Here is a 24,476-nt window from a genome sequence, read left to right as displayed (position 1 = left end):
GCCTGTTTGGGCTCGAGCAGATTAGTAGATATGTGATAGTGTGTGTGTGTGTGTGTGTGTGTGTGTGTGTGTGTGTGTGTGTGTGTGTGTGTGTGTGTGTGTGTGTGTGTGTGTGTGTGTGTGTGTGTGTGTGTGTGTGTGCTGGTAGAGATAAGATGGTCAGTCAAATTATCTTGACTACTCTTTCCACCCGTCAATTCTCTTACAATTACATAACCATTACAAGCTACAAGTATTAATGACCTCTTATCGGAGATTTTTCTCCTGTGTGTTGATCACAATATCATCTTCTAACAAGTCTACATATTAAGGTCTGGGTAGAATAGATGGTAAGAAAACAGCAGATCTCAGTTCTGCAGGAGAAATAGGCAAAAACAAAGATCAGAGCGACTTTGACAAAGGCCAATTTGTTATGGCAAGGCAACTGGTCAGAGTATGTCTGAAACTGTGAGAATTTACCAAAAGTTCAAGGTGTTGTCCTGGCGTCCAGATTCCCCAGATCTCAATCTAATTGAGCATCTGTTGGATGTGCAACAAGTTCGATCCACAGCAGCTCAACCTTGCAACCTACAGGACTTTGAATGATCTGCTTCTATTGTCTTGGTGCCAGATACCACAGGACACTTTCAGAGGTCTTGTAGAGTCAATGTCTTGGCGGGGTAGGCGCTGTTTTGGCAGCACATGGAGGAACAACAGCATATTAGGAAGGTGGTTATAAGTCAGGTGTTTTGGCTCATTGTATATACAGTATATATATATATATACAATATATATATATATATATATTATATATATACAGTATATATATTATATATATAATATATATATATATATAATATAATTTAATATAATATAATATATATATATATATATATATATATATATATATTAGTTCACCGAAAAAAATTTCTCATCATGTATAATAAGTCATGGGAATAAATTCTTAATTTGTTGCTACAATTTCTGGCTTTCACATGTCATATGTGGGGCTGCGTGTTAGATGATCTCACAGATATGGATTATTTTTCGAAAATTATTTGTTTGTGTCCATCCAAAGAAATAAAGTGGCATGAGTGTATCTCAAATTGTATACTATCCCCAGACAGCAACATAGTATCATCCCAGATCCGGGCCACATCTGGTACATGTGGATTCAACGTGTACCAGATGTGGGCCGGATCTGGGCCGACACTATGTTCCCACTGTCTGGGTCTGTATTTTATAGAAATGGAAACTCCATTCTGTTTAAGTATAGATTTAGACTGGGAGGAAGCCAGGCTGCATCTAGAGACCATAATAACAGAGGGACTTGGGTTTGGGGCTTTTTTGATTTGAGTTTTATTTAATTATCTCTTTGTAGGTGTCTCTTTCCTGTGTCCTGTCCATTCCTGGACCAATGGAGAGGGCCTCGCAGGAGACGTTCTACAACACAGGTGATTTTTTTCCCCACTGAATTTTACTTGAAAATAAAGCATCTTAAGGCTGGATTTCTTTACACAGATTTTACGAAGATTACAAAGTACGCAAGTTGCTGAAAATCAGAGCCAATCTGCAGATTTTAGGTAGTCGGAGTTGACAGATTTAGCAGAAATCACCTAGTGTATGATGGGCACAGACTCAGATTTTTTTTTTAGCTTCAGACTTTGATTTCATCCAGTATGGGGATTACAAACATGTTTGATATTTTTAATATTACACATCTTCTAGCAACGAGGCACACTTTTCTGCTTGAGTTTGTTGTCTTCAGAATGACTTGAAAAGTCTGTTCAATTGTGATCCTCAGTCGTTTAGTGTATGATGCCCAGTTATTCTCTGTAACCATTTACAAAGTCAGCAAGTATATAATGCCTAGTGTGTTGTCTAGTGTATTCCAGCCTGTAGTGTCAGTAACACTGTATTGGCCATCCTGCAGGGGCGTGTCCAGTGAGAGTCGATGGGGTTGGTCCGTTCTGATGAAGGAGCTGGCGCAGTGGGTGGAGTTAGAGGGTCACGATTACGTTCTCGATCTGGTGTGTGACCTGGAGCTGCTGCCAGACTTCCCTAAACAGAAAACATACTTCATCATCTCTACTGAAGACCCCAGCAGGGCACGACCTAACGCGAGCATGTATGTATGCATCCCAAAATATTTAGTTGTTCTCCCATGTTTCAGTTGCATTGCATTGTTGTGACCATGTTTAATACATACGTTGGTATGCAGAAGTCTCTTTGGCAGTGGATTTGAAGAGGATGAGGAGGGGCCGCTCTCGTATGCCAACCGAACGAGCGCCATTGCAACCAACAGCCTACCGATTTCTGAAGGCCACTACAGTCTGGGTAGCCTCCTTTTTCAGTCTTTTAAGTGAAGCACGACATACACTTGTTCCTAAGTGAAACGACATAAAGTCATTGACCCTTCTCAATCTGATTGCCCGGTGATTGTTATTCCACCAATAGGCCTAGTGGTCTGTCTCATGAGTCATGAATATCCAAGCATAACCTCAAGAAACACTAAACTACAGCCCCTGCTTTAATCAGTTGTAGCAGATCTACAAGCTTGCTTGTAAAGTAGAATCAGATACACACAGAATGGCTAGATTACATACAGCTAAACTAACCCCGATGGTGTTCATGTAACCTTTCTGTGTGCATGTCCAGAGGATGAGTAACATTATACAGGTTTAAGAGGTCTTGCCAGGGTGAAATGTTCAGGTCATTGATCATTAATAATGTTTTTTAGGCAGTGGGTTGTTCTACCAGTGTTATTGACTTCACTTGGAATATTTTGAATTTTGGGTTAATGAACTTTTGGGTTACCATTTTCTCTGATCCTCTTTAAGAAAAAATCAAAAATCACGGTCATGTGACAATGTATTAATCTGTCTGGCATCAGAAATTTCAAAACACTGCTTTTACAGCTTGGTTTCCATGAATTCTCTGTTTTTTAAGTAGGTTACAGTATATTTTAATAGTATAATGAACTACTATGTTTGCAAAAGATTAGACTCTTTATTAAATTATTCCTTTAATACACTTCTGTTCAAAAGTTTGGGGTCAGTAATATGTTTTTGAATGTCTTTGAAAACTCATTTGCTCACCAAGGCTGCATTTATTTTAAATGACAGCTTTCTATCTTTAGAAATATTTTCAGCATCATTACTCTAGTCTTCAGTGTCACATTATCCTTCAGAAATCGTTCTAATCTGCTGATTCCTGCTCAAGAAACATTTCTTAGTACTATCTATGTTGAAAACAGTTGTGTTTTTGGGGAAACCGTGATGCAATTTTTTTGGATTTTTTGATGAATAGAAAGTTCAAAAGACAAACATTTTTTGAAATATAGGAATCTTTTGTAACATTAAATGTCTTTACTGTGACTTTTCATCAATTGAATGTGTTCTTGCTGAATAAAAGCATTAATTTTCTTTTAAAAAAACAAACAATCGGTAACTCTTTAGTTTAGGGTACAATTCTCACTATTAACTTGTTGCTTATTAATATGCATATTACCAGGATATTGGCTGTTTATTAGTTCTTATAAAGGACACATTAATGCCTTATTCTGCATGACCATATTCTACATCCCTTATTTCTACCCAATACCTAAACTTAACAACTACCTTACTAACTATTAATGAGAAGTAATAGGGGTTTGAGGCAAAAGTCATAGTTACGAGTTAGTTAATGGTGAGAATTGGACCCTAAACTAAAGTGTGTCAAAACAATCCTACTGACCCCAAACTTTTAAACGGTAGTGTATCTTGGGATGCATTTGCTCCTTATACTTTAAAAAAAAAGCCTAAGTAATCTTACTGCAAACCAAGATGAAGATACTGTTTTTCGTATTATTAAACATAAATTCCTGTTACCACTTCCACTTTATCCTTTTTTTTCACTTTCTCTCTCCTGTCTCTTTCTGTTTTTATCAGACTCAGAACCATCCTATGATGCCACTCATCGCGGGATGGACCGGTATTTGGACAGCCTCTTTGACCCAGTTCTGTCTGATGGAACTGGGGTACGGTGACACCTGATTACCTCACACACACAAATGTCAATTAACCCCTAATGTGTGTTTCAGAGAGAGCAAGAGAATGAAAGATTGCTTTACAGGGTTACTGTAGGTATGTGTTGGTTTGTGTGTGTGTTTGGCTGTGCTTCCTATGATCGTTTTACACAGAGCACTATGAAAAAAGTAAGCAAATGAGTGTGTAATTTTTTAATGAGGCTTATCCCACATGCAGAGAGAGACTGAGACCAAGAGTCATGCACTAAACTACACACCTCAATGAGATTTCTCTAATTAAATTACAATCTCTGTTATAGAAACAGATTAATGCAGTAAAATAAGTGTGAAAGCATGGTCTGACTCTCTGTGTGGCTGAAGCCCTACATTTGATTTATTATTTAATATCTTGTTTCACTCAGAAATACATTATGAAAGAAAAAATAGGTTGTTTATCTTCTTTCATGGAATGCAAATATAGCTTTTATTAGAGTGTTAAACCATTTTTTCACTATTTCAACCCAAATATATGATACTAACACAAAGAGTCCTATTCACCCAGTGTGGATTTTTTAACCTTTAAAAATGCTGAAAAAATGATGCTGTTGGAAAACCACATCGGCTGATCTTTTTACTCCAGAATGGTGTTAATGCATATTAGCCAGACTCATTTTAATAATTTGTTACCTTCGTTTCACTTAGAAAGATTTTATGAATGTAAAACATTCTATGGAACGCTAAGGGTTTTTTTTTTTTTTTTTTTTTGCTGTAGTACTCTGAAGTATGCGGTCTTAGTAACTAACTGGATTATTCTTTTATATGTAGGACCTTGATGCTTCAGTTTTGTCTGGTAGGATGAAGGGTGGAGGAGGTGTAGGTGGCGATGAAGCACAGTCCCCTGCTAGAGTCACTCTTCAGCCAGGAGGTAAACACACATTCACTTTCACACATTCTCTGCTGAGAAGTCCGGCTTAAAAAAGCAGGAATTTCTTTGCTGGTTCAGGCTGGTTTATGCTGGTTTTGGTGCTGGACTGCCTGCAAAACGTATCCAATTTTTTCTGCATACATACAGTACACTGTGTGTAGTACAGTTATATATAGACTTTTTCAAAGGCTATTCATCGATTTAATCTCAACTGCCTTATTTTTTATTTATTTATTTTTCGCAAAATTTAACTCGCCCAGCTCTTTAAAGATGCCAAACTTTTTTTCTGCGTATGCACACTCAGTATACTTGCGTAGGGCAATACATACTATATAGTATATCTTATCTGGTTGATTGCTTGTATCTTCTATATTAGAACTATATTATCACCCAGCTTTAACCTACTAAATGTGGCTATAAGGCATAAAGATTATTAAGATATGATAAATATTCTGCTTTGAAACAATCTGTATTGTGAAAAGCTCTATACAAATAAATTTGACTTAATTTTACTGCTGCTTGACCAGATTCATTAGTCAAGTCAAGAAGCCTGGCAGAGACACCAGCTCACCAGAATCCCAACCTGAGGACCAGCTATGCTGATCTTTTAAACTGGACTCAGTTATGAATGCCCACATACTGCACATAATTTAATGATGTGATGGGCTGTGTGTGTGATATTTTTCTGTTATGTCTATTTTGCAGCAGTGAGAGTTCTGCCACCCATACCAGGCACTTCAGTCATGCCCAGAATGTCAGCGGTGTCCCCAGTGCCAGGTATTTCTAATTAAAATGCCATCAGCTTTACAGGGCTTGGAGTGATGGACCAGTATTCAGCATTGTCTTTCAATTCTTCCCCTCAGAGCAACAGCAAACTGTCCTGGCCCAACAGCAACAGACCATCATCAACCAGCAAGCCGTCATTATGGTAAAACATTAGCTCTCCCAAAAATGAAAATTCTCATTTACTCATCCTCATGTTGTTTCAAACTATTTGACTATTTCTTTAAAGTGATGTTTTTTTTTTTTTAAGAATTATTTCAGGATGAGTACATTATGACCGAATTTTCATTTTTGTGTAAACAATAATTTTATTTAAACAAAGTCCAAAAGAAGAGAGCACATCTAAAGGAGAAGTATCCAGTCGAGGTGCTCTATGGTCCAGGTATTTTAGTAGTCCATCAAAGATAACTTTAGGATGACCATGGCACTCTTTAGAATTAAAAAGCCTTTATTATGGCTACATACAAAATGGCTACATACAAAAAAACTAAAAACTCTCCAACACGTTTCGGCCCATGCCTTCCTCAGGGAGAGCAACACAACAACCTCAACCACAGGTGCAAGCAGTTTCAATCATTAAGACATCTGATTAGTTAACAGTTGTCATGTGATCACCATCTCTTTGCAGCATTAAACATGTTTTTAGTTTTTAGAAGTTTTTAGATATTTTGTATTTAGCCATCTGATAATAAAGGCTTTTTAATTCTAAGGAGTTCAATGGTCATCCTAAAGTTTTCTTCAATAATATATATATATATTTTAAATTGGCAGGAGCTATTTGCACTAAAGTGCAAATAGCGATAGATTCTATTTACGCAAAGTGAAAATAGCAGTATTTTGGGTGGAGTTAGTGTAAATAGCCTGGGGCTATTTGCACTTAGTGTAAATAGACACTCCCTTTTTTTTAGTTTTTAGTTTAGTTCAGAGTAATTATTGTTAACTAAAACTAAATCCATACAAAAATGTGTTAATTTAAATGACATTATTATTATTATTATTATTATTATTATACAAATGACAAAAACAAACACAACAAAATTACTAAAAATTTCAAATTAAAAAGAAATATTAACAAAAATAAAATTTAAAATAAGAAGTAATCTAAACCAGTGTTCATTTAGTATAATTGATAGTTTTTATTTTGTTTGTCTTTATTTATTATTCATTTTACTTTTTGAATGTTTGGTTACAGATTTTCTGTTACATTTTGACATATTTTGACATGTCAAATAAAAAAAAAGTTTTTACATGTAAAATTGTATGCCTTTTCAATCAGACTGCTATTAATACATGACTTTATACAACCTTACAACATATTTAAAAATTGTCCCAAAGAAAAAAGACTAAAGGCCCGTTCACACCAAGGACGATAACTATAACAACAGCGAAAAAGATATAGGTCTAAAAATCGTTCTAAATATAAAAGAATATCCACATCACAACTAAAAGATAACGGCACAGGGAAATAATTTTTTTTTCTAGCTGATGAACAATGAAAACAATGACAGCCAATCAGAATCCATCCTACTTTAAAGATCTCAAGCATTTAAAGCGGCAAACGACAAAACTGCAGCGCATGCTTATAATCATCAGAATTATATCATCCACTGGTGTGGACCCTAATATAGTTATCATATAATATATAATATCGTTATAGTTATTGTTCTTGGTGTGAACTGGTTTTCAAGTGTTTTAAGTCACCTTGTGTCTCTCGACTGTCCCTACATCTTCAGGCTCAGCATATGACCATGCAGGCGATGGCTATGGTGACCAGTCCAGTGTCCAGTCCACCAATGTCTCCCCTCACCAGCCCCCCAACCAGTCCTCCTCCTACCCCTTACAGCACTCTGCCACCCAGCCCGTACGCCGACATCCCTCCCAGCCCCTACGCAAACATCCCCCTCAGCCCCTACGCCCCATTCCCCCTGTCCGCATACACAAGCCCTCCAGTGACCCCCCAACCGGCCGTCGCCTCCACCTCCATCTACGCCACCCCCCGCACCTTAGAGGGGAAAAGTGAGCCCATGAAGAAGAACAGCCCCCCAACGCCTCAGCCGCAGAACACCAAGACTACACAGGTGCCCAAGTGTTGATATCATCTAGTTTATACTGTAAACCTGACATTGTGTCCTAGGAATATTGTTGGCTCTTTTGACTAATTGCTCATGAAGTTCCTCATTTGCTGTGGACAAAAGCATCTGCTAAATCAATACATGCAATGTAAATATAAAAACCCTACCATTTAAATTAAACCACAGAAATTTTATTCTGCATGGAAGTATTAAATTGATCAAAAGTGACAGCAAAGAAATTTGTGAAAATTGTGATATTACAAAAGATTTCAAATAAATGCTGTTCTTTGGAACTTTCAATTCATGAAAGAATTCTGAAAAACTTGCATCAATATAATTTTATATTTTTACATTAGTTAAAGACTATATTGAATACATTTTAAAAACTGGTTCATGAAAGTTAATATAATATGGTTGACAGTGGTGCTTTTTTTATTTTTATGTTCATGTCTTTTATTGATTGTTGTCATTAATACTGTATCTTTTTTATATTACGCTGCAACTTAATTACTTCTAATTGCACTTTAATTGATTATAATTAACTTTTAGTCACTTATATTTATCTAATCTGTGTATCTGTTTAACTGCTGAGTATATTTTAGTATAAGAACTGTTGATGATTTGTTATCTTTGGCTAAATGATTTTCAGGCTGCATCATCTAATGGGACATTAGGGAAGAAACAAGCCCCCGCTGCACCAATTAAACTTGACAGCAGGCCTGCTAAAAAACATGGTGTGATTGCATTTAATATAATAATGCCCAACAATTGAAATAAATCAATTTTCTGTAACTTCTATATATTCCAACTTTTTCTTTCGGTCTCTCAGCTCCTGTTGCGGTCACGGGTCCCATGCGTTCTGCTCCGGCTCCTGCCACAGAGGTGGTGAAATATTCTGTCTCTAACTCTGAGCACATTGTTCCCAGCCACAACATTAAAGACATCATTAAACAATATCAAACTCCAGACCCAGAACCTGTGCCGCAGAGGCAGAGGTGGGTTACCTGTGCATTTGCTCTTATGTATCATGCAATCAGATTATTTTATTATTATTATTCTTAACTCAAAGGATGGCATGCGTTTGTTGACAGGCGAGATGGGAAAGGTTTTGTCAAGAAGTTGAACCCACATGATGAGGCAATGCAGATCCTAAAAACACAGATGGACAATCCACCTCCTCCAGAGGTGTGTATGTTTTCCTATTTGTGTCTAGCTCTCTCACTTCCGTACTATCCATGTGTCTGAGCTATTAAAGATTGCTAGCTAATAACTAATCATTTAAAGAAAATCAAGTTTTTAATGGTTTTTTATATGTCTATGTGGTGTTTTTAATATGCTTTAAAGGCATAGTTCACCCAAAAATAAAAATTCTGTGATTAATTACTCACCCTCATGTTGGGTTCCAAACCTGTAAGACTTTCGTTCATCTTTGGAACACAAATGAAAATCTTATCAATGAAATCTGAGCAATTTCTTTCCCTCCATTGACAGCTACGCAAATACCACTTTGACGCTTCAAAAAGTTCATAAAGAGATACAGCTAAATCCATATGATGTCAGTAGTTATGGTTGCCAGCAGCCATATCACCCTGAAGCTAAGCAGGGTTGAGCCTGGTTAGTACCTGGATGGGAGACCTCCTGGGAAAACTATTGCTGCTGGAAGAGGTGTTAGTGAGGCCAGCAGGGGGCGCTCACCCTGTGGTCTGTGTGGGTCCTAACGCCCCAGTATAGTGATGGGGACACAATGCTGTCAAAGAGCACCGTCCTTCAGATGAGACGTAAAACCCTCTCTCTGTGGTCATTAAAAATCCAATGGCACTTCACGTGAAGAGTAGGGGTGTAACCCCGGTGTCCTGGCCACATTCTACCCATTGGCCCTTGCCAATCATGGCCTCCTAATAATCCCCATCCATTGAATATGCTCTATCACTCTCTCTCCTCTCCACCTGTAGCTGGTGTGTGGTGAGCGCACTGGTGCCGCTGTACTGTGGCTGCCGTCACATCCTCTAAGTGGATGCTGCACACTGGTGGTGGTTGAGGAGAGATCCCCTGATATGATTGTAAAGCACTTTGGGTGTACCGTAGTACATATGAAAGCGCTATATAAATGCCTCATTCATTCATTCATTCCTATGAATTGAGCGTTTTTAAAAAAAAAAAATTCTGAAGAGACTCGATCGCTTTATATGGTGAACCGATTGAATTTGCTTTTCTTTCTTTATACTCATTCCTGGTCGTATTGCGCACAAAATGTTTGTCTTCGCAAAATACAACATCTTGTGCTGTGTGTAACTGTTTGTGTAGAGAAAGCCTCCCGCTCCAGCCGCTGTGTCCAAAGGTGGAGGCCTCAAACCAACTAAAAGCAGCAAGAAGAAAGCACCAGAACCACCACTGACTTTACCACCACCAGGTGAACAACACAAACACACACACACACACATCGCTTACAACAGATATTATGGTATTATCACAGTTTTAGCTCTTTGAGCACTACCTTGATGGTATTACCATGTTATTCTCTAAATACTATAGCAAATGAATGTGGTAATGATATAGTACCAATGGTACAATAACGAAGTATTGTAGTATAACCATCTTTTTGTAAGGGATACACACTATTGTTCAAAAGGTTTTTTAGTAATTAATACTTTTATTCAGCAAGGATGCATTATATTGATAAAAAGTGACAGACATGTTTAATGTTACAGAAGATTTCTATTTCAAATAAATGCTGTTCTTTTAAACTTTCTATTCATACAAGAATCTTGAAAAAAATGTATCATGGTTTTCGCAAAAAAAAATTAAACAGCAAAAATGTTTATAGATCTATATATCAGCATATTAGAATGATTTCTGAAGGATCATGAAGGAGTAATGATGCTGAAAATTCACCATCACAGAAATAAGTTACATTTTAAAATATATGAATATAGAAACAGTTATTTTAAAGTGTACTAATAATTCACAGTGTTGCCTTTTTTACTGTTTTTTTGATCAAATAAATGAGCAAAACAGACTTCTTTCAAAAACATTAGAAAAAACATCTTACCGACCCCAAATTTTGGATAGCAATATACATACTGTATATAGTGCATACTGTATGTCCTCAACCATCTCTATTTCTCCATCTGTCATACACACACACACACACCAGTGTCCCGAGATCTTCCAGTGGAATCTGAGAGCATCCAAACACAGCTGCAGAGGAGCAGCACAGAGGAGCATTACACCTACACAAACGTCCCCTGGAAAATCTGCCTCAGGAAGGAGGTGTGTGTGTATTGTGTCAATTTTGTAGATCATCTTGAACACAGAACAGTTTCAGCACTAATGCTGCTGTACACACTGTTGTAGGTCTTCTACCCCAAAGACAGCTGGAACCATCCGCTAGTGCTGAACCTCATATTCAAACAGGTGAGGCGGACTCCACTCATTGCCTTCATAATATCATTTGCTTTGATAAATAGAAAGTTTTATTTTAAATAAATTTTTTGTAACAATGTTAAAGTCTTTACTGACTCTTTTGATAAATTGAATGCACATGCTGAAAAATGAAAACGTACTGATCCCAAACATTTTTATTAAAATATTGAACATTTTTGCAAATACATTGCTTTTCTCTCTTCATTTCCTCTCTTATTTTTGTCATTTATTTCTCACCTTTAAATGATGTTTTTCAGATTGTCAATGACACATTTACAGAGGCCTGTGTGCGCATTACTAAAGAGGAGAGACAGAAGATGAAATCCTTGTTTGGTGAGGAAGGAATTCATTTATAGTTAAATTTATTTTCTATGTGGAATAATTTCCCATGGCATGTTTAGTTTAATGTTTTTGATGACTACACTGATCTGTTACTATGATATGTGTGTTTATTTCATAGCTCAATATGGCATCGATCCGAACACAGATGTCCCGGATGAGACTGTGAAGAAAGCTGTGGTTGCTGCTGCCAGGGAATCATGGGAGATTTATTTTTCTCGCCTTTTTCCTGCCTCTGTGAGTTCCTTTTGCTGGCAGACTTTTAGTATGAATTCAGTTTATGCCTGATATGTCACCATTGTGTGTGTGTGTGTGTGTAGGGCAGTGTGGGTACTGGAGTGCAGGTGTTGGCAGTGTCTCACTCTGGGATCAAACTTCTAAAGACAGTGAAAAGCAGCTCTGCAGCTCCAGACTACTTCAGAGTGCTCCGTCCATACAGGTGCGTCATCCATCCAGCCATTTAACCGTCTGTCAGCAAGAAACCTCATTAAGATTGAGTAGCACAACTCTCGCTCTCTCCCACAGCTACACAGACATCCTGTTTGTGACCATCCCGTCTCAGAACATGCTGGAGTTTAATCTGATGAATGAGAAACTGATTCTGTTTTCAGCCAAAGCTCCTCAGATCAAACAGATGATTGATCTCTTCATCTCTCATCTTAAGAAGGTACGGAGGAGGCTTTGATATCTCTTCTTGTCATTTCTTAAAGTTACCATGAAATTGCGATATTCTCTTTTCTTCCCGACTGGGATTAGCCTGACGTCGTCATACTCAGATTCTAGTCAGAATGTGAGTCTGATACTGGTCCATTGAGCTTTGATTATGGGGCGTGTTTTAACCGAACCAGGAAAGAAAATGCCTCTGCACTCAATTGGATAGACTACAACCAATCAGAGCAACAGAGTAAATTTTCATTCATGTTTCCGATCGACAAATGCCTTGATCGCGGTTCTCTTTTCCTCTTTTAAAATGAATGCGCTGTCGATATCTTCTATAACAGACGCAATGGCGGAATCTACACATGATGTTTCATAAACAAAGTTCGGCAGGAGCACGTTCACATAATCAATCCAATCAACTTGTCATCAAACACAATGTCTACACTATCAGCATGAGAGGAAGCATATTATTCACTCTGTCAACTCACCTAACATTCCTTGACAGTTTTCAGCATCCCTCCACTCACTCTTGGCTTGTCCTCCCACAGCCAGGAATACGGGGGGAGTACTTTGGGTTCGGGCCGTATACCGAGCCCGAGCCCTCTCCTCTCCTCAGACAGCACGCCAAAAATGCATTTATTCTATCTGACTTATTTGTAAGCGTGAACTTGTGAAATCTCAATTCTCCAGCGGCAGTCTTTTGTATTCAACCCAAGCGCTCGTTGATGACGTGGAGGATTACGTTACCGTTGCTCATCTGTCCATCATCGTATAAAGCCCACCCTGACAATTTGATTGGTCCAAACAATTTTTGTTCGGGCATAATAGCTCCTCAACGGATCGAGTCCAGACCGAACTTCCCGACCTAAAAATTTTGTGGGCGGGGCTAAGTTCGGCTGGCATCCAGGCTAGACTGGGATGGAAATGTGAGTGAAATGGCTTCTCGAACAAGAAAAAAGTTATTTTGATTAAAGATTACAAGGGCGCATTCATTTAAAAAAAGATAAATCATTTATAATAAATACTAAATAATAATTATAAATGAATAATAAATTCCGTAAATTTATGTATGGTGACTTTATGGTGCTGTTACACTGCCAAAGACGGCTCTGATTTTGTGTTAACATGCAATGCTGTACTTCTGACTTCCTCCGCAGGACTCTGAGTATGTTGTAGCAGAGAGAAACTTCATTACGGAGGACAGAGCTCTTTTAAACTTCCATAAAGGAGATATCATCCGTCTGCAGGCCATGGATGGATTAGAGGAGGGTGAGAAATGCAGTCATTAAAATCACATTAAAATCTATAGGTCTTTCCCACAAGCAGTGATGTCATGCAGTTTTTAGCAGGGGGAAATATTTGGCACCCGAATACAATATATTGCATCCCATCTCACTTATCCCATTGAGTTTAAGTACACTACCATTCAAACGTTTTTTTATTCATGCATTAAATTGATCAAAGGTGACAGTAAAGATATTTATAATATATCACAGTTTCCAAAAAAATATTAAGCAGCACAACTTTTTACCTGTGATAATAAAGAAATGTTTTTTGAGCAGCAAATCAGCATATTAGAATAATTTCAGAAGGATCATGTGACACTGAAGACTGGAGTAATGATGCTGAAAATTCAGCTTTCCATCACAGGAATAAATTACAATTTGAAATATATTCAAATAGATTTTATAGAAATAGAAAATAGAGTTATTTAAGATTTTACAGAAACAATTTTTGATCAAATAAATGCAGCCTTGGTGGGTACAAAATTGTACAACCCCACATTTTTGAACGGATGACAATAACTTTTTTGTATACAGTGATTTGTTTAGTTTTGAGTCCGTAAAGATTAGGAAATTACTCTACAGGAAGAGATTTTAGAATAGAGCTCAAAATATTTGCATTCCATCAAGGAGGATCAGCAGTTAACCTTGGGACAGGCTTGACTCCAGGAAATCCATGAGAGGGGGGGGGGGGTCCTGTACAGTGCATGCATTTTAGAGGAAGAATTGTGACATTTTCACGGTGTGCATGTGTGTTTCAGGTCAGAGTTACGGCTGTGTGGTGAAGAAAAAAGTCATTTACCTCGAGGAGCTAAAGAGAGGCACACCAGATTTTGGTCCGACATTTCACATATTACCTTTTTTATATATATTATTTTGTTTATAGGATGCTTTAAATTGTGTAACAACTTTAAATTAGTTTTGTCACATGATGAAAACAGATATCTATTAATGCCATTTTTTTTAAAGATGTTAAAAAAAGCGGAATTCAGAAATAATAAGCTGTCATAAGGTTATGTTTGTTTTTTCAGGCTGGAAGTATGGGGCAGTGCAGGGTCGGAGTGGAGCGTTCCCCATGGAGTGTGTGATTCCTGTAGCTGCTCCTGATTTCCTGAGTCTCCCGGCAGATAGAAGAGACGAGCCGAGGGATAGACAGGGTCGAGTGGCAGCATCAGGAGCTATCGCTCTCGCCGTGGCCTCCACTGCAGCTGCACATGAACTAGACCCCTCACTGGAGGTATATAAACACAATTTCATTCATGCAGCATATACAAATGCTGATGCTGATATCACTATGACGAGCTGTTTGATGGCTGATATAATGCCAATATATTTGGGTCAGATTTACAAACAGCTTGCTCCAGCACAAACACTCTTTTGGTATTAAAAAAACTACAGTCAGGATTTACTAAAGACACACAAGTGCAAAAGAATAGCACTGAAAAGCAATGGACAGGGTTATTTTTGCGGCTGACCTTATTGCGTATGCATTTGTACTGTAGGAGTTTCCTAGCCTGGTAATACCAGACTCTGCTACTTCACTTTGCTTCGTAGAGAGAGTCTGGAATAGCATAATAGAGAAGTGTTTTCTCTCTCGCGGGGGGCGCTTGTCTGAAGTTTAAAATCATTGGTTACCCGTAAGCCAATCACATAACGTTTGGTTATGGCGTGTGTATTGCGCATGCTCAGCCGCATCTAACTTCCACTGTAAACACATGTATGATGCAAAAACTAAACCATCGAGCGAAATACCGGAGTGAACATGGCTGTGAACGACTTTTGCAGATTATGTGAAGTAAATCTACGCAAGTACGCATCCACCACGGTACAATCAGCGTCTAGGTCACGGCTCTCAGCCCGCCCTCTGTTCGTTGATTGGCCCGGCTGTTTTCAGGCCGGTGGAAAACTGAAAGATACGCTGCTATCTCAGACTGACTACAGGAGCGAAATGAAATTAGCGGAAGTAGGAAGTCTGACGTAGTCAGGCTAGGAGTTTCCCTTTCAGATGCAAAATTTATGGGAGGAGAGTATTTAAATGAATCACGCAAGGTGATTTACTATGGTTTGCGCTCATCAATTTACTGGTATTTGTGGCATTATTTACCGCCCAAAAAAGCACGTCTTAAACCAGACGCTAATTTGCGCTGATCTGGGTAGATTGTGTTGGTCATTATGGAAATAATCCCGCTGTGTCTGTGCTTTAATTTGAGTATTGTTTGTAGATTTGGAATTGCACTTTCACATTAATTTGCCCTGTTTAGCAAATAACATTTAAAGCTACACTGTGTAATATTTTAAGTTGATTTTTAGCAAAAAACACTTTGTTCTTTCAAAATCATACATTCTCATTAATGTGTAATCACTTCAACCAACTAATTAAGTATTCTCGTAAGCGTATAATCTGCAATTTAGAATACATACGAGCGAGTCGCTCGAATGGCGGAAGCCATGTTGCCAAAGAGGGACATACCTGGGAATTCAAGCTTCGCCTTTCGCGTTTTTACACTCAGTGGCACCGTGACGAGATTACTCGCGACTGCCGGCAGATTTGAAATAATACGGCCACCGTAGGAGTTAAAACGCCCTCGGAATGGGAGGGGCTAGAAAGTAATATTCAGTTGGTAGTCATATACAATTTCACCACTAGATGGGAGAAAATCCTACATAGTGTAGCTTTAATGTTAGCATGATGCGACAATGAAAGTGCACTATTAAAACGTTTTATGCAGTATTCAATTTTTTCTTGATCTTTGAAAATAAAAAAAGTGAATTTCCTATTTACTACAAGGCTGTTAGTAGATATTGGAGTTGAAGTTGAACAAAATGTGTCTGACGGAATATTGCTAATATTACATACTCGTTTTTATGTCTGTTTTGTGATTGCTAGTCTGATGGTTTAGGGGATTTTGGTGACTCTGAAATTGAGGGCAACATCATTTCGGACAGCCAGTACAACATGGTGGAGTTTGCTAAGAAATATTTCAGAACGTCAAATGGAAACAAGAGGTAAAAGTGATGCTACTGCTATTATAATACAAAACAATCCTGCTATTTATTATCCAACACATGACTGAGTCCAGATGTTGTACTTTTCTTTATGTTACTAGTGATTCGTTCAGGGATAAGTCCAAAAAAGGTAAAGGAAACAAAGACCCCACAGAGATGGTGAAATTCAGCAAGGTACTGCGTCCACTATATGCATACGTAAATAAACATATAAATACATGTCCACTACAATACATATACACTACAATTCAAAAGTTTGGGGTCAATATTAGCAAGGATGCATTAAATTGATCAAAAGTGACAGTAAAGATTTACATTTCTAATGTTACAAAAGATTTCTGTTTAAAAGAAATGCTGAAAAAAAGCTTGTGACATTTTTAGCGCAATTTTCCACCGGACAAAATTGCGATTGTTAACTCATGATTTCTGTTCTGTCTGTGCGCACCAATCTTGTACTTCTATCTACTCCTCAACCAGACCACCTAGAGACTTCGGGTTTTCGGCATTATGTTAAGGAAGGTCTAATCTCGGGAACGCACCAAAAAAAAAAAAAAAAATCCATGAAAGGATTTACTATCTCTTAGTGTTGTGATCCCATGACGTCAGAAAATTGCGCTAAAACACTCACTGAGTTTTTATTACTTGTTTGATTAAAGAATCTTGAAAAAGAGTTTATTATGGTTTCCACAAAAATATTAAGCAGCAAAACTGTTTTCAACATTAATAATTATAAGAAATGTTTCTTAAGCACCAAATCAACGTATTAGAATGATTTCTGAAGGATCATGTGACACTGAAGACTGGAGTAATGATGCTGAAAATTCAGCTTTACTATTACGGGAATAAATTGTTTATTAAAACAGAAAATAGTTATTTTAAATTGTAATAAATGTCATAATATTACTGTTTCACTATATTTTTGATCAAATAAATGGCTTGGTGAGCGTAAGAGACTTCTTTCCAAAACATTAAAAAAATGTATGTATATACAGTATGTACACCACAAACACACACACACACACACATATAAAACTGATGATCTCTTGTTTTCTCCAGAACCCTATCACAGAGTCCCTCATAGACTTCACTGACCCCAACATGAACCGAGTTGCTTCTGAAATTTTCCTAGGTGAGATGAAACATAAATCACAGCCACTCAGTCGGTTTTATTTTTGTTTATTATTTTTTTGGAATGCTTCATATCTCAAGATTTATATCTGTCTGGGTTTGGTTTGTGTGTAGCCATAATGAAGTTCATGGGAGATCATCCACTCAGGGGCCAATCAGAGCAGTTTGTGGTTTGCACCTTCCTTAAGGTAAAGCACTACCTCTTGTCCATCGGACCAGCTGTACTGTTACCCATAGGGCTCATAGATCCCAGTTGTGTTTGATATATGTTTTAGTTTTAGCTTTAATTTGACTAAAATGCACAATTGTTTTTGTAGTTAACGGGTGAATATGGACTGATGAAGGATGAGGCTTACTGTCAAGTCCTCAGACAGATTACAGCCAATACCAGCTCTAAACCGTGAGATGGTTTTTGTGTATTTGCTTGTTTGTTAGGAATCTGTGTTCAGCTGGTCTGTATGTTAGTGTTGTGTTGTGTTGTGTTGCAGTGACAGCTGTCAGAAGGGCTGGCGCTTGCTCTACATTCTGACTGCTTTTTACCGCTGCTCTGAAGTGCTCAAACCATTCTTACTCAAGTTCCTCAGAGACGTCTGCAGAAGTCCTGAAGTGCTTTTTCACGGTAATTATACATCACACATATACAGTACACATTTAACTTTTGTTAGTCTCTGAATTAAAATTATATTTTTATGACGCATGATGATCTAACATTATTTAATGTGTGATCTCCAGGAATTGCTAAAGCTTGTGAGCAGAATCTGAGAAAGACCTTTCAGTTTGGTGGCAGGAGTGTTTACCCCAGTAGTATGGAGCTCAAAGCCATAATGGTCAATAACCCACATAATTCATACTTTTATTCAAGGATGCATTAAATTGATCAAAAGTGGTAGTAAAAACTTTTACATTGATACAAAAAAAGTATGTTCATATCAAAGAATCCTGTTTTCAACATTGATAATAATAAGAAATGTTTCTTGAGCAGCAAATCAACATATTAGAATGATTTCTGAAGGATCATGTGACACTGAAGACTGGAGTAATGATGCTGAAAATTCAGCTTTGCATCTCACGAATGAATTACATTTTGAACTATATTCAAATAGAAAACAGTTATTTTAAATTGTAATACTGTTTCTCAGTTTGACTGTTTTTACTGTATTTTTGATCAAATAAATGCAGTCTGGGTGAGCTAAAAAGATTGCTTGTAAAAAAAAAAAAAAAACACATACAAAATTCTTAACATCTGTTGATCAGTAGAGTATGTAATAGGAATTACAATGTAATTATGTTCATGAATGTGTTTTCAGGCTGGTCGAAGCTCGAAGCGGCAACTGTTTCTATTTCCCGGCGGAATTGAGAGACATTTGAAGATCAAAACCTGCTCCGTATGTCTCTTGTCTTGAGTTCATACCATTTATTGCATGTGATGATATTTGTAAGTTAACTTAAGATAGATGTTGATCTGTTGTGTGTGCAGGTGGCACTGGATATTATAGAGGAGTTGTGCTATGAGATGGCGTTACAAAGGCTGGAGGCAATGGATGAGTACACAATTTTCATAGTCACCAACAGAGGTACAGATTGCTGTCCTTACACCTCTATAAGGCTATGTTCAGAGTGGATATATTAGCGAACTGAGCACTGAATATTGCTTACTATATACTGTGCATTGCATTGTCCAACCCGTGGTTTAGTGGTTAGAACACATGCTCTGTTCTGCACTTGTATTGATTCATAAAAATTGGTATGTAATACAATATACACAGTATACAAAAGAAAAACTTTATTATGTTATGACCTCATCTTGCATTTTTAATTTAGTAATTTATTGGACCAAATAATGAGTCAAAAAGGGCATATTAAAAAATTACAGCTGAATTTACCTCTGGTTTATTAGTCACACTGGAAATGAAAGGTCAAGTCAAGAGCATTGCATTGTGAGATATGCTATTCTACACAGCATGCTATGCTTGTTTATTTTAACGAATGTAGGAAAAGTACATTATTCAAGTATTCTATGCATGAAATTGTATATTCTGTAGTGTGCACAATATAACGATGCATTCTTCGAACATACCCTACCGCTTTCACTACCAGATTTATTCACTCATATATATTTTATGTCACACAGGTCAGAATGTGCGGCCCCTCAATAAGCGAGAGTATATATTAGACATTGCAACAGAAGCGGAGCAAATTGACACCAACTACAGCTTCTGGTTCAGACGAGTCATCTGGGCCCATCCGCTCAAGTTTGACAACGAGCTCTGTGTCACCATGCACTATAACCAGGCACGCCATGTCTGTCTTATCATATGCCATTACTCACATAATGTAAATACACATAATTACCTAACCAGCTGCAATGCACTAAAACATCAAACCAGCAATCCTGTCTCTTCCATGTTCATACTGACAGTATTTGGATTTCAGTGAGGACAGAACAATGACTGATGCTAGAAACCTCCAGGCATTGCATCTGGCCTGGACACTGTGTTAAGAAAATGTACATTAAGATGCATTCACGCCATGTCGGAATTACCGTTATTATTAAGATTCCGACTTGTAAAAAGCTTTCACGTCCTCATAGAACTTGTAATTACAACTCGGAAGCTCCGACTTTTACCACCTGACCGCTGCACATGGATTGTGGTGTTGATAGTGTTTTCATTGAAAGGACATCACATGTTGTCATCTCATAATTACAGTAATTACAACATGGTGTGAACGCAGAATGACATATACACTACAGTTCAAAAGTCTGGGGTCAGTAAGAAAAAAAAACAAAACCTTTTATTCAGCAAGAATGCATTCAATTGATCAAAAGTGACAGTTTCAAATAAATCGTGAAAAAATAAATATTTCCACGAATATATTAGGCAGCACAACTGTTTTCTTCATTGATAATAATCAGAAATATTTCTTGAGCTGAAAATCAGAATATTAGAATGATTTCTGAAGGATCATGTGACACTGAAGACTGGAGTAATGATGCTGAAAATTCAGCTTTGCCATCACAGGAATAAATTACAATTTAAAATATATTCATATTATTCATAATAGAAAACAGTTATTTTAAGTTATAATATTATTTCACAATATCACTATTTTTACTGTATTTCTATCAAATAAATACCGCCTCGTGAGCATAAGAAACTTTCAAACTTAAAAAAATGAATAATAATTATTACCAACCCCAAACATTGACCGGTAGTGTAAATATAATAAATTGCTGGAGCACATTTTATTAATAATGTTATTGACATTTTTAAAAAGTGCACAATTATATCCTAATTAAAATGTACCTGCACCTATAATTCCTTCATAATTGTATGTGTGTTTGTGTTTGCACAGGTTTTGCCAGACTACGTGAAGGGTCTGCTGAATATCATACCTCAGGGAAAGATCAGTGAACAGCAGTTTAACCAGTTTGCCAAACTTGCTGCTCTTCAACACAGAGCCAAAGACAGTCGCTACACACCTACTATGTATGTTTCAACTTTAGACATCCTTCATTCTTTTTGCAACCTTATTTGTACTAACAATCTTTTTTATATATACTAACATTTTACTTGATTTTCACCCTTCAGAAATAATTCTAATGTGCTGATTTTCTGCTCAAGAAACATTTCTTATTATTATCAATGCTGAAAGTTGAGCTGCTTAATATTTTTGTTGAACCTGATACGTTTTAAACTTTTAAACAGTAGTCTATCCCCTGGTTTCACAGACAGGGCTTAAGACTAGTCCTAGACTAAAATGTAAGTCTGAGCTGTTTCCACTGAAATAAACTTGCACTGACTGATCTTAAAAATATATCAGTGCCTTTTTAGTTTTAAGATGCACATCGGTAATGTTTTTTTCTAAGCATGTTTATAAAAATTACTTAAATGTCCTAATTGATCTATGGTCTAATCCTGGCTTAGTCTAAGCCCTGTCTGTGAAACCGGGCCTAAAAGTATCTGTATATAACTATATAAGTGTCCTGCTATGAAAAAGGGCACTTCCTTTGGGATTTTTCTAGTTAAAAATATTTCCACATATATTCAATTTTAGCATAATGACTTGAAATGTTGACATGTTCTCTCTCTGTAGTCATGAGTTGACAGAGTACATCCCAGTTGAGATCTTTGGCAGACAGGGGCCTCAGCAGTGGATGCAACTGGTTGCCCAACATGTACATGCCGTCCAAAGCCTGAACCCTCACCAGGCCAGATCCCAGTTCCTGGGTATATTTTATTCTCATCAGGCCAAACACCCTCATTAACTTTTAAAAAAAAATTAAATAAGATAATACTATGATAAAAAGCAAGTTTGCTGGATTGTGTTTGTGTGTGTACTTCAGGTTTGGTGTGTGCATTTCCCATGTTTGGATCGTCCTTCTTTTACATCCAAAGCAGCAGCAACAGCACCATCTCTGCACCATGCATCCTCGCTGTCAATCAGAACGGACTGAACTTCCTGCACAAAGACACTCATGTGCGTATTACAAACACACACAGACTTTCAAAAGCTAATGTTTTCAGTTTTATTTCGAATATTACCTTTCATGTAGTGTGTAATACAGCTGTTTGTGAATCTAAAAGGTCTGCAAAGTTTTAAAGATCAAAGTGCACGGCATAAAATTGTCTCCTAAAAGAAATCGATTTTTGAACTGCCGAAACGAGTCATCAGAAATTCCAGTCTCACTGCCTGTTACATACCTATACGTAACAATGTAACAAATTTGCATAATGCCCCCCTATGGTCTTCATTGGTTGCCACTGCAAACAACGTCTACTTTGACTTGCCCTCAAACACTGTAGTTATAGCTGAGACTGTAAGAGTTTGATTCATGTTGTCAACATGTTGAGAAGATGCTGTTTTCAGCGCTGAGAATCCACTTTGCATGCGCTTTAAAAGGATGAGGACTCACACTGGAATTAATACTGAAAAACCTATGCCGTCGTGACTGTTCGTATCACTGTGTATCAAACGCTGAGGAACCCTTCCAGCAGCTGACATTCAGATTTGATAATAGGAGTTTCGTTTCCGGCACTCACTGTAAGCGGCAAACCAATCACAGCAGACTGTGCTGTCTGACCAATCAGAGCAGAGTAGGCTCTTGGAAAGGCGGGGTTAAGAGAGACTGAATCAACAAACAAACCGTTTTCAGACACTTTGAGAAATGAGGTGATGCTGCAATGTATATTATGGGAAAATTAAAGTGTTTTTTGACCTTGGATGCTTGTAAATCTCCAAAACAAATATAGAAACCTTTAAAATAGCATAATAAGGGCACTTTAAAGGAGAAATCCGGTCAATTTTAACATTGAGCTCATTTTTTTGTACATTTGGAGTGCTGTCAATACAGAGAACAACGACAAAAATCGGTGTTGCCTACACCGTGTTATCCTCTTTTTAAAATTTGCACCCTGTTGACTTCAATGGGGCAAGTTTTAAACCTGCTTTTAGCCTCTTAACATCTTTGATGTGTCATTACAAGTGCACAGCCATGTGAGTGATTCCTTCAGAGTAAACACGGGTCAATCTGACTGCAGTAGATGTGAAAGAAATGAATAAAAATGATATTTATTTAGCCAGCGCTCATACCTGTATTTACATCCTGTTTTCGGTCAAAGTCCATAGTAATCGATTGTCGAGTTCACGCGCATTGGTTTAGTACCTATTATCACACGCGTGAACTCGACAATCGACTACTATGGACTTCAGCCGAAAACAGGATGTAAATACAGGTATTTGCGCTGGCTGAATTAACATCATTTTTTTCATATCTTTCACATCTACTGCAGTCAGATTCACCGTGTTCACTCTGAAGGAATCACTCACATTGGCTGTGCACTTGTAATGACACATCAAAGATGTTAAGAGGCTAAAAGCAGGTTTAAAACTTGCCCCATTGAAGTCAACAGGGTGCAAATTTTAAAAAGAGGATAACATGGTGTAGGCAACACCGATTTTTGTCGTTGTTCTCTGTACTGACAGCACTCCAAATTTACAAAAAAATGAGCTCAATGTTAAAATTGACCGGAGTTCTCCTTTAAATTTCTATTGGCAGGAGATGCTGGTGAAGTTCCAGCTGAAGCTGGTTCAGTCAGCTCACACACAGCGGCCCAGCGCTGGATCCAGTTATCCTTATGTAGACATCCTGATAGGAGACTTAACCAACCACAGTGTCACACAGTTACAGCTGGAACAGGTAACGCACATTCAACACCATGTATGACAAGTATTAATGAGTGGTTCATGACCATATATGTTGTTTGCAGGGTCTGGAGCTGTGTCGGGTTATCGCCATGCACATTGAGAATATGCTCTCTGTGCGAGAGAAGAGGCTGACGCTGCCACCCAGTGAAATCACCATGCTGTAACAAAACACATTTTCATGCATTCTGTATGTGTAATTTTTTATTTATTGTTTATCTCATCATAACTAAACAAACCAAACCTCTTAATGCGATGTTTGCACTAATCATGTGTATTTGATCACATGTTATGTATAGAACACACGCGGTGAATGAAAAGCATTATTTTTGTACTGAATGCGTAATATTTATACAGATGGATTATTATTTGCCTTGCTTTTGTGCATCAAAACATGTAATGTAAAATTGTTCCTTGATACCTTAGATGTGAAAGTAATCAAGGTATAAATGTTTTTGTATTAATCTTTTAACACATGCACATACAAGTTAGATTGAAGAGAGATGTTACTCAGGAGAACACAATATGAATGTAATATTTTTCACACTCATCATTATTATCTCACACAGACTGACAATGAAATGGTTTTCAAAGTAGTGTAATGACAAATTTTCAGTCAAACTTTGTATATTTAGCTATTCGTTAACATTAACAACTGTGGGTTGTTA

The 24,476-nt window shown here is 37.4% G+C and overlaps 1 protein-coding gene across 1 annotated transcript in view; it reads left to right on the top strand.

The window, feature by feature from the left end:
- Window positions 1–24,377, top strand: part of myo15ab (myosin XVAb) — a 48,497-nt gene extending 24,120 nt beyond the window's left edge. Inside the window, exons 30-65 of the mRNA XM_079855858.1 lie at window positions 1,361–1,433; window positions 1,913–2,107; window positions 2,201–2,316; window positions 3,909–3,997; window positions 4,811–4,910; window positions 5,616–5,687; window positions 5,774–5,838; window positions 7,427–7,771; window positions 8,415–8,499; window positions 8,595–8,760; window positions 8,857–8,950; window positions 10,070–10,175; window positions 10,920–11,035; window positions 11,120–11,179; window positions 11,446–11,521; window positions 11,649–11,764; window positions 11,848–11,966; window positions 12,053–12,194; window positions 13,345–13,456; window positions 14,232–14,306; window positions 14,502–14,707; window positions 16,358–16,476; window positions 16,578–16,650; window positions 17,533–17,605; window positions 17,719–17,792; window positions 17,922–18,004; window positions 18,093–18,223; window positions 18,337–18,431; window positions 18,912–18,989; window positions 19,082–19,178; window positions 19,736–19,896; window positions 20,959–21,092; window positions 21,700–21,833; window positions 21,950–22,083; window positions 23,663–23,803; window positions 23,874–24,377. Coding sequence (XP_079711984.1) covers window positions 1,361–1,433; window positions 1,913–2,107; window positions 2,201–2,316; window positions 3,909–3,997; window positions 4,811–4,910; window positions 5,616–5,687; window positions 5,774–5,838; window positions 7,427–7,771; window positions 8,415–8,499; window positions 8,595–8,760; window positions 8,857–8,950; window positions 10,070–10,175; window positions 10,920–11,035; window positions 11,120–11,179; window positions 11,446–11,521; window positions 11,649–11,764; window positions 11,848–11,966; window positions 12,053–12,194; window positions 13,345–13,456; window positions 14,232–14,306; window positions 14,502–14,707; window positions 16,358–16,476; window positions 16,578–16,650; window positions 17,533–17,605; window positions 17,719–17,792; window positions 17,922–18,004; window positions 18,093–18,223; window positions 18,337–18,431; window positions 18,912–18,989; window positions 19,082–19,178; window positions 19,736–19,896; window positions 20,959–21,092; window positions 21,700–21,833; window positions 21,950–22,083; window positions 23,663–23,803; window positions 23,874–23,975 — 4,157 coding nt within the window. The 3' untranslated portion in view covers window positions 23,976–24,377. The remainder of the gene's footprint in view (window positions 1–1,360; window positions 1,434–1,912; window positions 2,108–2,200; window positions 2,317–3,908; window positions 3,998–4,810; window positions 4,911–5,615; window positions 5,688–5,773; window positions 5,839–7,426; window positions 7,772–8,414; window positions 8,500–8,594; window positions 8,761–8,856; window positions 8,951–10,069; window positions 10,176–10,919; window positions 11,036–11,119; window positions 11,180–11,445; window positions 11,522–11,648; window positions 11,765–11,847; window positions 11,967–12,052; window positions 12,195–13,344; window positions 13,457–14,231; window positions 14,307–14,501; window positions 14,708–16,357; window positions 16,477–16,577; window positions 16,651–17,532; window positions 17,606–17,718; window positions 17,793–17,921; window positions 18,005–18,092; window positions 18,224–18,336; window positions 18,432–18,911; window positions 18,990–19,081; window positions 19,179–19,735; window positions 19,897–20,958; window positions 21,093–21,699; window positions 21,834–21,949; window positions 22,084–23,662; window positions 23,804–23,873) is intronic.
- Window positions 24,378–24,476: the final 99 nt, after the last annotated feature.

The sequence above is a fragment of the Squalius cephalus genome (genome assembly GCF_949319135.1).
Source record: "Squalius cephalus genome assembly, chromosome: 2".
Classification (NCBI taxonomy): domain Eukaryota; kingdom Metazoa; phylum Chordata; class Actinopteri; order Cypriniformes; family Leuciscidae; genus Squalius; species Squalius cephalus.
This window is presented reverse-complemented; position numbering and strand designations above follow the sequence as displayed.